This window comes from Bombina bombina, chromosome 3 (assembly GCF_027579735.1).
Source record: "Bombina bombina isolate aBomBom1 chromosome 3, aBomBom1.pri, whole genome shotgun sequence".
NCBI classification, from domain to species: domain Eukaryota; kingdom Metazoa; phylum Chordata; class Amphibia; order Anura; family Bombinatoridae; genus Bombina; species Bombina bombina.
The window spans coordinates 213,271,055-213,285,757 of NC_069501.1; the positions used below are offsets into that span (position 1 = coordinate 213,271,055).

Sequence of the window (14,703 nt, forward strand, 5' to 3'; positions counted from 1 at the left end):
TGATAACCTGGACTCCGTCAGGTAAATTTTCATCTCTACAGAATCTAGGAAGGAGACTCTTGTGAGTGGTTATAGAGAACTCTTTTCCACGTTCACTTTCCACCCATGCGACCTCAGAAATGCCAGAACTATCTCTGTATGAGACTTGGCAATTTGAAAGCTTGACGCCTGTATCAGGATGTCGTCTAGATACGGAGCCACTGCTATGCCTTGCAGTCTTAGAACCGCCAGAAGTGAGCCCAGAACCTTTGTAAAAATTCTCAGGGCAGTGGCCAACCCGAAGGGAAGAGCTACAAATTGGTAATGTCTGTCTAGAAAGGCAAACCTTAGGAACCGATGATGATCTTTGTGAATCGGTATGTGAAGGTAGGCATCCTTTAAGTCCACTGTGGTCATGTACTGACACTCTTGGATCATGGGTAGGATGGTCCGAATAGTTTCCATTTTGAATGATGGAACTCTGAGGAATTTGTTTAAGATCTTTAGATCCAAGATTGGTCTGAAGGTTCCCTCTTTCTTAGGAACCACAAACAGATTTGAATAAAATCCCTGTCCTTGTTCCGTCCGCGGAACTGGATGGATCACTCCCATTACTAGGAGGTCTTGCACACAGCTTAGGAATGCCTCTTTCTTTATCTGGTTTGCTGATAACCTTGAAAGATGAAATCTCCCTTGTGGAGGAGAAGCTTTGAAGTCCAGAAGATATCCCTGAGATATGATCTCCAACGCCCAGGGATCCTGAACATCTCTTGCCCACGCCTGGGCGAAGAGAGAAAGTCTGCCCCCCACTAGATCCGTTTCCGGATAGGGGGCCGTTCCTTCATGCTGTCTTGGGGGCAGCAGCAGGCTTTCTGGCCTGCTTGCCCTTGTTCCAGGACTGGTTAGGTTTCCAGGCCTGTCTGGAATGAGCAACAGTTCCCTCTTGTTTTGAAGCGGAGGAAGTTGATGCTGCTCCTGCCTTGAAATTTCGAAAGGCACGAAAATTAGACTGTTTGGCCTTTGATTTAGCCCTGTCCTGAGGAAGGGTATGACCCTTGCCTCCAGTAATGTCAGCAATAATTTTCTTCAAGCCAGGCCAGAATAAGGTCTGCCCCTTGAAAGGAATGTTGAGTAATTTAGACTTTGAAGTCACGTCAGCTGACCAGGATTTAAGCCATAGCGCCCTACGCGCCTGGATGGCGAATCCGGAATTCTTAGCCGTTAGTTTAGTCAAATGAACAATGGCATCAGAAACAAATGAGTTAGCTAGCTTAAGCGTTCTAAGCTTGTCAATAATTTCATTCAATGGAGCTGTCTGGATGGCCTCTTCCAGGGCCTCAAACCAGAATGCCGCTGCAGCAGTGACAGGCGCAATGCATGCAAGGGGCTGTAAAATAAAACCTTGTTGAATAAACATTTTCTTAAGGTAACCCTCCAATTTGTTATCCATTGGATCTGAAAAAGCACAACTGTCCTCAACCGGGATAGTGGTACGCTTTGCTAAAGTAGAAACTGCTCCCTCCACCTTAGGGACCGTCTGCCATAATCCCGTGTAGTGGCGTCTATTGGAAACATTTTTCTAAATATAGGAGGTGGGGAAAAGGGCACACCGGGTCTATCCCACTCCTTGCTAATAATTTCTGTAAGCCTTTTAGGTATAGGAAAAACTTCAGTACACACCGGCACCGCATAGTATCTATCCAGCCTAAACAATTTCTCTGGAATTGCAACTGTGTTACAGTCATTCAGAGCAGCTAATACCTCCCCAAGCAATACACGGAGGTTCTCAAGCTTAAATTTAAAATTAGAAATCTCTGAATCAGGTTTCCCCGAATCAGAGATGTCACCCACAGACTGAAGCTCTCCGTCCTCATGTTCTGCATACTGTGACGCAGTATCAGACATGGCTCTAACAGCATTTGCGCGCTCTGTATCTCTCCTAACCCCAGAGCTATCGCGCTTGCCTCTTAATTCAGGCAATCTAGATAATACCTTTGACAGGGTATTATTCATGATTGCAGCCATGTCCTGCAAGGTAATCGCTATGGTCGTCCCTGATGTAATTGGCGCCATATTAGCGTGCGTCCCCTGAGCGGGAGGCGAAGGGTCTGACACGTGGGGAGAGTTAGTCGGCATAACTTCCCCCTCGACAGAACCCTCTGGTGATAATTCTTTTATAGATAAAGACTGATCTTTACTGTTTAAGGTGAAATCAATACATTTAGTACACATTCTCCTATGGGGCTCCACCATGGCTTTCAAACATAATGAACAAGTAGGTTCCTCTGTGTCAGACATGTTTAAACAGACTAGCAATGAGACTAGCAAGCTTGGAAAACACTTTAAAACAAGTTTACAAGCAATATAAAAAACGTTACTGCGCCTTTAAGAAACACAAATTTTCCCAAATTTTGAAATAACAGTGAAAAAATTCAGTTACACTAACGAAATTTTTACAGTGTATGTAATAAGTTAGCAGAGCATTGCACCCACTTGCAAATGGATGATTAACCCCTTAATACCAAAAACGGAATAACAAATGACAAAAACGTTTTTTAAACAGTCACAACAACTGCCACAGCTCTACTGTGGCTTTTTACCTCCCTCAATACGACTTTTGAAGCCTTTTGAGCCCTTCAGAGAAGTCCTGGATCATGCAGGAAGAAGCTGGATGTCTGTGCAAAAAAACGCTAAAATAGGCCCCTCCCACTCATATTACAACAGTGGGAAGCCTCAGGGAACTGTTTCTAGGCAAAATTCAAGCCAGCCATGTGGAAAAAACTAGGCCCCAATAAGTTTTATCACCAAACATATGTAAAAAACGATTAAACATGCCAGCAAACGTTTTAAAATACACTTTTATAAGAGTATGTATCTCTATTAATAAGCCTGATACCAGTCGCTATCACTGCATTTAAGGCTTTACTTACATTACTTCGGTATCAGCAGCATTTTCTAGCAAATTCCATCCCTAGAAAAATATTGTAACTGCACATACCTTATTACAGGAAAACCTGCACGCTATTCCCCCTCTGAAGTTACCTCACTCCTCAGAATCTGTGAGAACAGCAAAGGATCTTAGTTACTTCTGCTAAGATCATAGAAAACGCAGGCCGATTCTTCTTCTAAATACTGCCTGAGATAAACAGTACACTCCGGTACCATTTAAAAATAACAAACTTTTGATTGAAGAAATAAACTAAGTATAAAACACCACAGTCCTCTCCATCTTAGTTGAGAGTTGCAAGCGAATGACTGGATGTGGCAGTGAGGGGAGGAGCTATATAGCAGCTCTGCTGTGGGTGATCCTCTTGCAACTTCCTGTTGGGAAGGAGAATATCCCACAAGTAATGGATGATCCGTGGACTGGATACACTTAACAAGAGAAAATGACTTCTTCTTTTTACAAAAGCACATTTTCAGCATAAAAACAACACATTGCCCTGAACGGACTGTGCGGCCTTAAAATAGAGATCTTACAAAAACCATAATTGGTGTAATGCTAATGTTCTGTTCTATATTTGTAGAAAAAAAAGGTTGACACGTGCAATTTCTGGCCTAAGCAAAAGAAACAAAGGTCAGTGGGTTTAAATGCAGAAATAAACAGTCACCAAGTGTAGGAAGTGAAAAGAGAAAGAAAGTAAATATGATTATAAAACAATGCGTAAATCACTGCACAAAAGCAGCTGAAAGACAAATATATGAATGCTACTTACATTTTCCCACGTTTATTGTTATAGTCATAATAATTAAAACCAGCATTCAATCCATGAGTTCATCACTTGGACTGTACTTACTTACAATTTTGATATACCATAACTTTTGTAATTATTTTAGTATAGCTATTTTATACCCACTTTACTTTTGTTTTTTTGTATTAAATAAAATAAATTTAAAAAGCATCAGGACATATTCCACAGGTTTTGCAGTTTCCTGTTTTTAAGGCAGTATGAATAAGCATGCTAGTTCAGTTTGCTATAAAACAGCATATGTTATAATAAGGAAGTGGCCCATTCTCTTCAGTCACTTCAAACCTAGACCCTTGGGTTACCTTGGATACATCTTGTTTTGGACCTAAACATAAGAATTTGACAGTCCGTGTGCAGATATTCTGAAAATCCATTCTCTTTACCTGTAGAGCTCCTGAGTCTGCTTTCTGCAAGCTCCGAAATTGCTCCGGCGGTTATAGTCTTCTTTAGTCTGGGGGCGGCAATAGCTGTACTGACGCCCGGCTTAGTGAGCATGTCATCACTGCTTGCTCTTTTTAGCTGCCAGGGAAAGACAAAGGGCTGGGTGAGTAGGGGCTGCATGACAGAAAATGTAGATACATCTTGTTAGTGAAAACACAAAGTATTAGCTTAAAGGGACACAAAAGTAAAAAATGATTCAGATATTCTATCTTCAGTGGCCATCCCGCCATACAAAAAGGTTTGGGCACCCCTAGCTTAAAGAGACATTAAAATCATAATTACATTTTTATGGTTCAGATACAGCACATCATTTTAAGAGACTTTTCTATTTACTGCTGTTATTAAATGTACTTTTGTTGAAAAGCCTAGGTAGATCCATAACACGCAATGCACTACTGGGAACTATGTGATGATTGGTTACTTTGTACACACACCCCCATGTCATTTGTTCACCAGATATCAGGTCCAGATGGGGGCTAACAAGACACAGGACACATAATACATAGTGCCTTATGCAGCTCAATGGAGGGTGCTTCAAATGCATTTGTAGAACTGCCACTGAGTGCATTGCTGATCTGGAGCTAAATGTAATCCCTTACATGGGTAAATCACATAGGGTTTGTTTTCATTGAGCCTTAACTAGGTTTGCATGCGCTCACAAACTGATAAATATGCTGTCGGAAGCAATATCGTTCACCGACTGCTTCCAACGGCCGGTTATACCTCAATTTCGGCAACCGGACTCAATCTGCTGAAAACATTTTGGTGTCCCATACAAAGTATCAGAAGCCGCTAATCTATAAATAATACCAGGGGCCCCATTACATATGCGGCGTTGCCCGCAAAAGCAGGCGATGCCGGTTTTTGCACGATTTTGGTATCCTATATACAGTGCCGCATATAAATGCGGCATGTATATTTCATCTGTCGCCCGCAATTTTTTCTCCCATAGGCTAACATGGGACCACGTCGTAAATCGGTATCCAATATCCAGCGCAAGGACTTACGTGGCGAAAATGGAGAAATCTTACTCCATTTTTACCTCGCCATAAAATGCAGCCGTAGCAAGCCTTGCACTGAGTATGGGAGCACCGTAACTTCCTAAAATGCCTGCAAAAATCAACTAACACCTAACGCATGCTCAATGTCTATCTACCTGTCAACCGCAATCGCACCGCAATAACTAATAAAGTGTATTAATCCCTAAACTGCCATAGCCCACAACGCAATAAACCTATTCTAGTATTAACCCCTAAACCGCCATAGCCCACAACGCAATAAACCTATTCTAGTATTAACCCCTAAACCGCCATAGCCCACATAGCCTATTAAATGTATTAACCGCTATCCTGCCCCCCCTACACCGCCGCCACTATAATAAAGTTATTAACCCCTAAACCTAAGTCTAAACCTAACCCTAACACCCTTATAACTTAAATATTATTTAAATAAATCTAAATATATTTACTATTATTAACTAAATTATTACTATTTAAAAGTAAATACTTACCTCTAAAATAAACCCTAAGATAGCTACAATATAATTAATAATTACATTGTAGCTATTTTAGGATTTATTTTTATTTTACAGGCAACTTTGTATTTATTTTAACTAGGTACAATAGTTATTAAATAGTTATTAACTATTTAATAACTACCTAGTTAAAATAAAGACAAATTTACCTGTAAAATAAACCCTAGCTTAAGTTACAATTACACCTAACACTACACTAGCATTAAATAAATTACATTAATTAACTACAATTAACTAAAATTAAATACAATTAAATCAAATAAACTAAAGTACAAACAAAAAAACACTAAATTACAGAAAATAAAAAAGAATTACAAGAAGTTTAAACTAATTACACCTAATAAAATAAAAAGCCCCCCAAAATAATAAAATTCCCTATCCTATACTAAATTACAAATAGCCCTTAAAAGGGCTTTTTGCGGGGCATTGCCCCAAAGTAATCAGCTCTTTTACCTGTAAAAAAAGAAATACAACCCCCCTAACATTAAAACCCACCACCCACACACACAACCCTACTCTAAAACCCACCCAATCCCCCCTTAATAAAACCTAACACTAACCCCTTGAAGATCACCCTACCTTGAGACGTCTTCACCCAGCTGGGCCGAAGTCCTCCAAGAAGCCGGGCACAAGTGGTCCTCCATACGGCAGAAGTCTTCATCCGATCGGGGCAGAAGAGGTCCTCCAGACGGCAGAAGTCTTCATCCAAGCGGCATCTTCTATCTTCATCCTTCCTGAGCCAATAGGATTTTTCCTACCTTAATTCCGATTGGCTAATAGGATTCTATCAGCCAATCGGAATTCAAGGGACGCCATCTTGGATGACGTCACTTAAAGGAACCTTCATGCAGTCGTCGGCCGTCGGAAGAAGAGGATGCTCTGCGTCGGATGTCTTCAAGATGGACCCGCTCAGGAAGGATGAAGATAGAAGATGCCGCTTGGATGAAGACTTTTGCCGTATGGAGGACCACTTGTGCCCGGCTTCTTGGAGGACTTCGGCCCGGCTGGGTGAAGACGTCTCAAGGTAGGGTGATCTTCAAGGGGTTAGTGTTAGGTTTTATTAAGGGGGGATTGGGTGGGTTTTAGAGTAGGGTTGGGTGTCTGGGTGGTGGGTTTTAATGTTGGGGGGGTTGTATTTCTTTTTTTACAGGTAAAAGAGCTGATTACTTTGGGGCAATGCCCCGCAAAAAGCCCTATTAAGGGCTATTTGTAATTTAGTATAGGGTAGGGAATTTTATTATTTTGGGGGGCTTTTTTATTTTATTAGGGGGCTTAGATTAGGTGTATTTAGTTTAAACTTCTTGTAATTCTTTTTTATTTTCTGTAATTTAGTGTTTTTTTGTTTGTACTTTATTTTATTTACTTGTATTTAATTTTAGTTAATTGTAGTTAATTTATTTAATTTATTTAAAGATAGTGTAGAGTTAGGTGTAATTGTAACTTAGGTTAGGGTTTATTTTACAGGTAAATGTGTCTTTATTTTAACTAGGTAGTTATTAAATAGTTAAGAACTATTTAATAACTATTGTACCTAGTTAAAATAAATACAAAGTTGCCTGTAAAATAAAAAAAAATCCTAAAATAGCTACAATGTAATTATTAATTATATTGTAGCTATCTTAGGGTTTATTTTAGAGGTAAGTATTTAGTTTTAAATAGTAATAATTTAGTTAATAGTAAATATATTTAGATTTATTTAAATAATATTTAAGTTATGGGGGTGTTAGGGTTAGGGTTAGACTTAGGTTTAGGGGTTAATAACTTTATTATAGTGGCGGCGGTGTAGGGGGGAGCAGGATAGGGGTTAATACATTTAATAGGCTATGAAGGCTATGGCGGTTTAGGGGTTAATACTAGAATAGGTTTATTGTGTTTTGGGCTACGGCAGTTTAGGAGTTAATACTAGAATAGGTTTATTGCATTGTGGGCTATGGCGGTTTAGGGGTTAATACACTTTATTAGTTATTGCAGTGGGGGATTGTGGTTGACAGGTAGATAGACATTGAGCATGCGTTAGGTGTTAGTTGATTTTTGCAGGCATTTTAGGAAGTTACGGTGCTCCCATACTCAGTGCAAGGCTTGCTACGGCTGCATTTTATGGCGAGGTAAAAATGGAGTAAGATTTCTCCATTTTCGCCACGTAAGTCCTTGCGCTGGATATTGGATACCGATTTACGACGTGGTCCCATGTTAGCCTATGGGAGTAAAAATTGCGGGCGACGGGTGAAATATACGTGCCTCATTTATATGCGGCGCTGTATATAGGATACCAAAATTGTACAAAAACTGGCGTGGCCGGCTTTTGCGGGCGACGGCGCATATGTAATGGGGCCCCAGGTTTCCAATGACCACGCAAACCGTTAATACACTGTCGAAGGCTCCCGATACATTGAGAAACATTACACCCAGCTCAACTAGGTGTGAAATAGGGAAAAGGAGCTTTTTGAGACCTATTTCCCATTGAAATTTAACCCGCCTCCCAAAAATAAACCTGACACATCAAACCCCTCTATCCGCCATCCCCCCACATCAAAACTTATAATAAACGTTATAAACCTCTAAACCACCATCCCCCCACATCGCAACTTATAATAAAAGTAGTAACCACTAAACCGCCACCTCCCGCCACATCGCAACTTATCATAAATGCATTAACCACTAAACCGCCAACTCCCCACATCGCAACTTATCATAAAGGTATTAACCACTAAACCACCAACCCCCCACATCGCAACTAACAATAAAAGTTATTAACCTCTAAACCGTCAACCCCCCACATCGCAACTAACAATAAAAGTTATTAACCTCTAAACCGCCAACCCCCCACATCGCAACTAACAATAAAAGTTATTAAAGGGACATTATACACTAGATTTTTCTTTGCATAAATGTTTTGTAGATGATCCATTTATATAGTCTATGCAGCATTTTATTTTTTTTTAAATGTAGTTTTGCTTATTTTTAAATAACATTGCGCTGATTTTCAGACTCCTAACCAAGCCTGAAAGTTTTAGAAGTATACTGATGTATATCTACTCCAGCTTGCTGCTGTTTGTGTAAAGAGTGTCTGCTTTTTTTGCTATAGAACCACTTGCAGTGGGTGTTCCAGTAACCTTTTTTCAACAGAGCTAAACTGGGAGCTTCTAAGTAAGTTTTTAAACAGTTTTATACTGGATTTTTATATCAGCATCTGTGCATATTGTTCTTTATAGTAGTGTCTATTACATTAAGTTAAATGAAAATTAGTTTATACTGTCCCTTTAACCTCTAAACCTCCATCCCCATAACAACACAAAGCACCTATTTAAACTATTAAACCCTAATCCGCCATCCCCCACAACGCAATCTACCTATTTAAACTATTAACCCCTAATCCGCCATCCCCCCACAATGCAATCTACCTATTTAAACTACTAACCCCTATCCGCCATCCCCCCACAACGCAAAGTATTAATCTAATCACTAAGCCCCCTAACATAACACCCCCTAAGTTAACCCCCATTGAATAAAATAAAAAAACTTAAATTATGCTTACCTGATAATTTTCTTTTCTTCTGACGGGAAGAGTCCACAGCTGCATTCATTACTTTTGGGAATTCAGAACCTGGCCACCAGGAGGAGGCAAAGACACCCCAGCCAAAGGCTTAAATACCTCCCCCACTTCCCTCATCCCCCAGTTATTCTGCCAAGGGAACAAGGAACAGTAGCAGAAATATCAGGTGAAAAAGGTGCAGGAAGAATTAAAACTAAAATACGGCCGTCCCATAGAAAAAAACACAGGACGGGGAGCTGTGGACTCTTCCCGTCAGAAGAAAATAAAATTATCAGGTAAGCATAATTTAAGTTTTTCTTCTGAAACGGGAAGAGTCCACAGCTGCATTCATTACTTTTGGGAAAACAATACCCAAGCTATAGAGGACACTGAATGCAAACAGAAGGCGGCCCCTTCGAAAGGCACCACAGCCTGAAATAACCCGATAAAAAAAAAAAACTGTAACACTTAGACACAAGGGGTGAAAAGCCTGAAAGACCAAGTAACTGAAACACCTGCAAGGCCGTCCTAGAGACCACTCAGAATCTCTAGCCCCCTTAACCTCTAACCAATCCTTAACACCCGACCCGAAGGAAGAGACTTACGCTTACCCTCGAAGGGGAAAACGGAGGCCCCATAAGGTATCCAAAGGATCACCAACTATGGTAAAAAATCTCAAATGAGTAAGCAAACCCAAGGTTGCTAAGGACAATTACCCAGGGAAGGACTCCCTAGAAGGACAAGGATCAACTCCACACCTATGAAAAGGTGATCATGGGAAAAAACCAAGGTCTACCCTCAGCTCCCTGACACAACACCATACGCCTTATGATGCTTCAAGGAAGCCACCGGCTCCTCACTTTTCCATAGTTTAGCAGACACAACCGCTAAAAGTAGACAACATAGGAAGAAACCCATATGGAGCTGAATAAAGTCGGAGCCCGTAGACAAGGATAGAAACAAACTAAATATCCTATCAGAAAAAAATGCTATCTTCTGAAAACGCACAGCCACCTCTGAGCTCCAGCCGCAAGGCAGCAAGGCTGACCCTGAGTCAACGTGGGAGATCAATCCACAGAGAATGTCGAAAATATTGACGGCAACTCCTTAGAAGAACATCCAACCAGCAGCATAAGAAATCAGTGGAGGGATGACACATCGTGAACCCCCCACTGAAAGCAGGAGACCAGATTATAAAGCTGCCACAGCAGGACTCAAACTCCAAGCCTTCATCTACTAAGCAGAGTAAAGATCCCTTAGGCTACCTAGACCTGCATCAACTGGAAGTACACGGTCAAGACTCAGCAGAGCAGTCAGATCCCCGACCCAGTCCAAAAGGATTGGCAACATCCGAAAACAAAGAATATAAAATTCTTCGGTCCACACCTCAGAAGAAAAGGGAGGGGCTTAAAAGGAAATGGCCCCATAGGGGAACAACTCTGACCATAAATTACGCTTGCTACCACAAGCCATGACGGAAAATCTACGTGCTCGGGTTCCAGAACCCCTACACAGCTCCCTCCTAAGAGGGACCACTCCCAAACCAGGGAGATAGACACTAAACCACAGTGTACCAGTACCAGAATCCAGCCCTAGGACCTCTTGAACATAAGAAGGACAGAATCCCTCGGAAACGAGAAAAGAAGGACCTCGGGGGCTCAATGGAAAACTGTATACAGAAAACTCCCCGAAGGAGGACAAACGCAAAGGAACCACTTCCACAGCCATAGGCATGGAGACGGGATGAGAGAAAAGGTGAAACCAAGTGATAAGAGACCATTCGGTCATACCAGCTCCGAAGAAACAGACAACCACATCAAGGTGAAATAACTGCCTCTGAAAACCACTGACAGATCCCACTGGAAAACCGCAAGCCAACCTTCAGGTTGATACCAGAAGGGACAAGCGGATGTCTACAAACCTACAGGTTTGAAACAGAACCAACCAGGACCGATTCAGGTCTGGACTCCGAACTCTCAGACAAGAGACATGGTCAAAAACTAGACCCCCAGAACCCGAGACCGGACGAAGTTCAAACCCCCCGAGGAACTGGTAAGTCATCTCATACGGAGAAGAGCACCCTCGGCCGTGCATCCCACATCCCAATGTCCCTGGACATTGGACACTTTAAATAGGTTGAGACCAGAGAGCTAGAAAGACATCTTAACAGGCCTAAGAAAAGGGCAACCAACAACTGGGGGAGTGTCCGAAACCCGGACACTCTGCTTATAAACCCCAAAGGCTAGATCTCTTAGAGTCGATGGGGAACATCCCCCGGCTAAGGTCATGGGATTACACGGAACAGACTCCTTTTGAAGGATGAAGGGCTGATGAAGTCAGGGTATGTTACCAAATGAGCTACCCTGGCCTACAAGCCCTTAGGATGAGAAGTGATATCACCAAGACCCCTAAAGGATCAGCCTCCCAGAAAATCCTGTACCTCACAGGAAAAACGGTGAGAGCCTCACAACTCCTGGCAGACCAGTCAACCAGGAGATGCCGGGGGAAAAACAGGGAGTGACCCCAACCCCTGCGCTCCCTAGAGAGCATGCAACCTACTAAAAAGGGAATGGTAAGGAAGACACAGATGACCCGACCACCCAGAAAGGGCAGCAAGTAGCCCCAGCAACCTATGAGAGGTACCGCGACTAGGCCACAAAAAAACAGACATCCAGAAGATACCAAGAGTGAAAACGAAAATCGTCATCCATCTGGTACCCCCAACGCCCAGAGGTCATTCAAACTTCCAAACCTATGGGAAATGGAGGAACTTCGGTCCCCAGGCCAAAGGGCCTTCCACAAGGAGCCTCAGTAGGCTCCGAGTCCGGAACCCCCTCAACAGGAGGAACAGGAGGAGGACCAATGTAGTCCCTCCGACATCTAGTAATGGTAACAGGAACAAACAAACACTTACCAAAGTGAACAACGCAGCACCCGACAAGGTTACCAGCACACCGGCACCACATGGGTGACATGAACCGTAAGGAACAGCAGCTAGCGCACGACCAGTACCCGCTCCGTACAAGAACACTCCAAAACCAAGGTCCAAGAAAAATCGAAGCCCCTGAAGGGATCGATAGCATAAACTATAAACATAACTATGTCATTATATAGTATTGCGCAATTTCGGAGAAAGTGCTCATGGGACCAAAAAATCGCAAGTATCAGTTCCAGAGAAGAAACGTTCCAAACGGAAAATCATAACAGAAATGAGCTTCATAAAACAAAATAAACACATCCTAACCAGATCAAAGAAAATGAAGGCAGCACCCGAGGGTGAACGCCCAAGGAGAATGGGCACGCTAATAGGACCAGCCGATCAGAGGCCCTAATCTTCTAAGATCAGAACTGGAACAGATACTTAAAAGAAAAGAAAAATAGAGAAGTCAAGAAGATTGTCTTCATCCCCATACGTCTAACCCAGTTTGCCATCCGGCACGGAAGACTGAGGATCTCTCAGCCCAGTAGGACCAGAATCCTCCAGCACCACCAAAACATGCCTTAGTAGTACACGAAGACGTGCCAGTCTAAAATGGAAGACAAAAATGTTCCCCTGCCAGATCGATGGACGACCCCGGCCCTGAGGGAGGGGCCCCTGAAGCCTCAGAGGCCATTGCTTCCCCAGAAGGTCGAACTGACTCAGGCAATCTCACGCTTGACGGACCCTGGTTAACAGAAAACGGACAGTATCTTAAAAATATTTCTCTTGGGAGATATAAATGCGCCAGCGCCATAGATATGGCCATGCGGAACCGTGCCGTAACCTCTGGAGGAAACAGGCGGCCTTCCGGAGAAGGAGTGACGGCCATAGAGACACCTGCTTGCGTAGCAAAAGAAGGTTCTGGGGCAAGCGCCTCACGGGACATGGAATCCTCAGGGGTGGATGGCTCATCACACTCTACATTCCCTGATTCGGGGGAAGAGAGTACTCTAGAATGGCAATCGGAACATAACTGATGGGCATGGATAACCCGGGCCATTTCATACACCTCACAAGACGTATACTCGGAGATGTCCGTCTCTAAAAAATCAGAACCCTCCATAACTTGGAGATTGCAAATATGGACTAAAGCTAGAGGCACCTTACACCCTAATGGCTGGGGCACTCACCACCTCCTGTGAACCAGACAACCAACGAACAGACTCTCTCCACTCGGTTAGGGTACGGAAATAGAATTACATGACTACACCCGATCACGAGGTGCGCCGTGTAAGCCCGCAAAAAAGGCATGCCATTCCAAAAGGACTGCGCAGTCTGATGATAAGGCCTTTATGTTCCGAATAGCCATGAGCCCAAGCATCACTACACATTAGCAGACAGATCATATAACAAACATGATTAAAGTCCCTCCTGTTCAATAACCCCCCACAGGAGATATTAACCCTGTGCTAAGGCACTGTGGCTGAGCTCTGTACCAACCCAAGAGTTGCAGGTTCGATCCCTGGTGAGGTCCGCTCAGCCTTTCATCCTTCCGAAGTTGATAAAATGAGCAGCGCCTTGAGACCCTTACGGGTGATTAGCTGCGCTTTACAAGTACCCAATACATACATACATACATACAACCCTTGATTCCATTTTAAGATAAAGGAGTCCCACTGGGATCCTGACTTCTTTCGTTAACATTTCATTCACATATGGAAATAAAATGAAACAATCTTACCTGGAATCCATGCCATGGAACAGGAACACGGCCCTTCAAGTGTGACAGATAGTAGCAGCGCTTCTGACATGGACTTAAGTGAAGAAAGGCAGGCAGCAAAAGTATTCAACTCTGATTGCCAAGGAGCTGTTAACATGAGTCAGGATGGTTTCGCAGAGACTACCCTCCATAAGAGACTATCTTTCAATCTTCTGACACTTCTCTGCCAACCTCCTGTGACAAAAGGCAAAGAATAACTGGGGGATGAGGGAAGTGGGGGAGGTATTTAAGCCTTTGGCTGGGGTGTCTTTGCCTCCTCCTGGTGGCCAGGCTCTGAATTCCCAAAGGTTATGAATGTGGACTCTTCCCATTTAAGAAGAAAAAGACTATTAAATCAATAAATTAATTAAACTACCAAAATTACAAATCCTAATCTAAAATTTAAATAAAAAATCCTAACATTAAAAAATAAAACCTACAATTTAAATTAAATGCAAAAGCTAAGATTACATAAAATTAAAAAAAAATCTAAAATCACAAAAAATAAAAAAAATCTAAGATTACATAAAAAAATAAATGAAATGATCCAAAATAATAAAATTTAAACCTAATCTTATACCCTTATAAAAACAAAAAAGCCACCCAAAATAAAAACACTCCCTAATCTAATATTAAACTACCAATAGCCCTTAAAAGGGCCTTTTGTAGGGCATTGCCCTAAAGCGATCAGCTCTTTTACCTAAAAAAATTACCCCCTAACAGTAAACCCCCCCACCCAACCATCCCCTCCAAATAAAAAAACATAGGGCAAGATTACATATGCGGTCC

At 42.3% G+C, this 14,703-nt stretch overlaps 1 protein-coding gene across 3 annotated transcripts in view; it reads right to left on the reverse strand.

Annotated features, from left to right (window-relative positions):
- The window catches only part of SPECC1 (sperm antigen with calponin homology and coiled-coil domains 1), a 962,422-nt gene that overhangs the window by 897,058 nt on the left and 50,661 nt on the right, over positions 1–14,703 (reverse strand). For all 3 annotated transcript variants that reach the window (XM_053706122.1, XM_053706124.1, XM_053706125.1), the window contains exon 3: positions 4,112–4,247. In XM_053706122.1, coding sequence (XP_053562097.1) covers positions 4,112–4,247 — 136 coding nt within the window. The remainder of the gene's footprint in view (positions 1–4,111; positions 4,248–14,703) is intronic.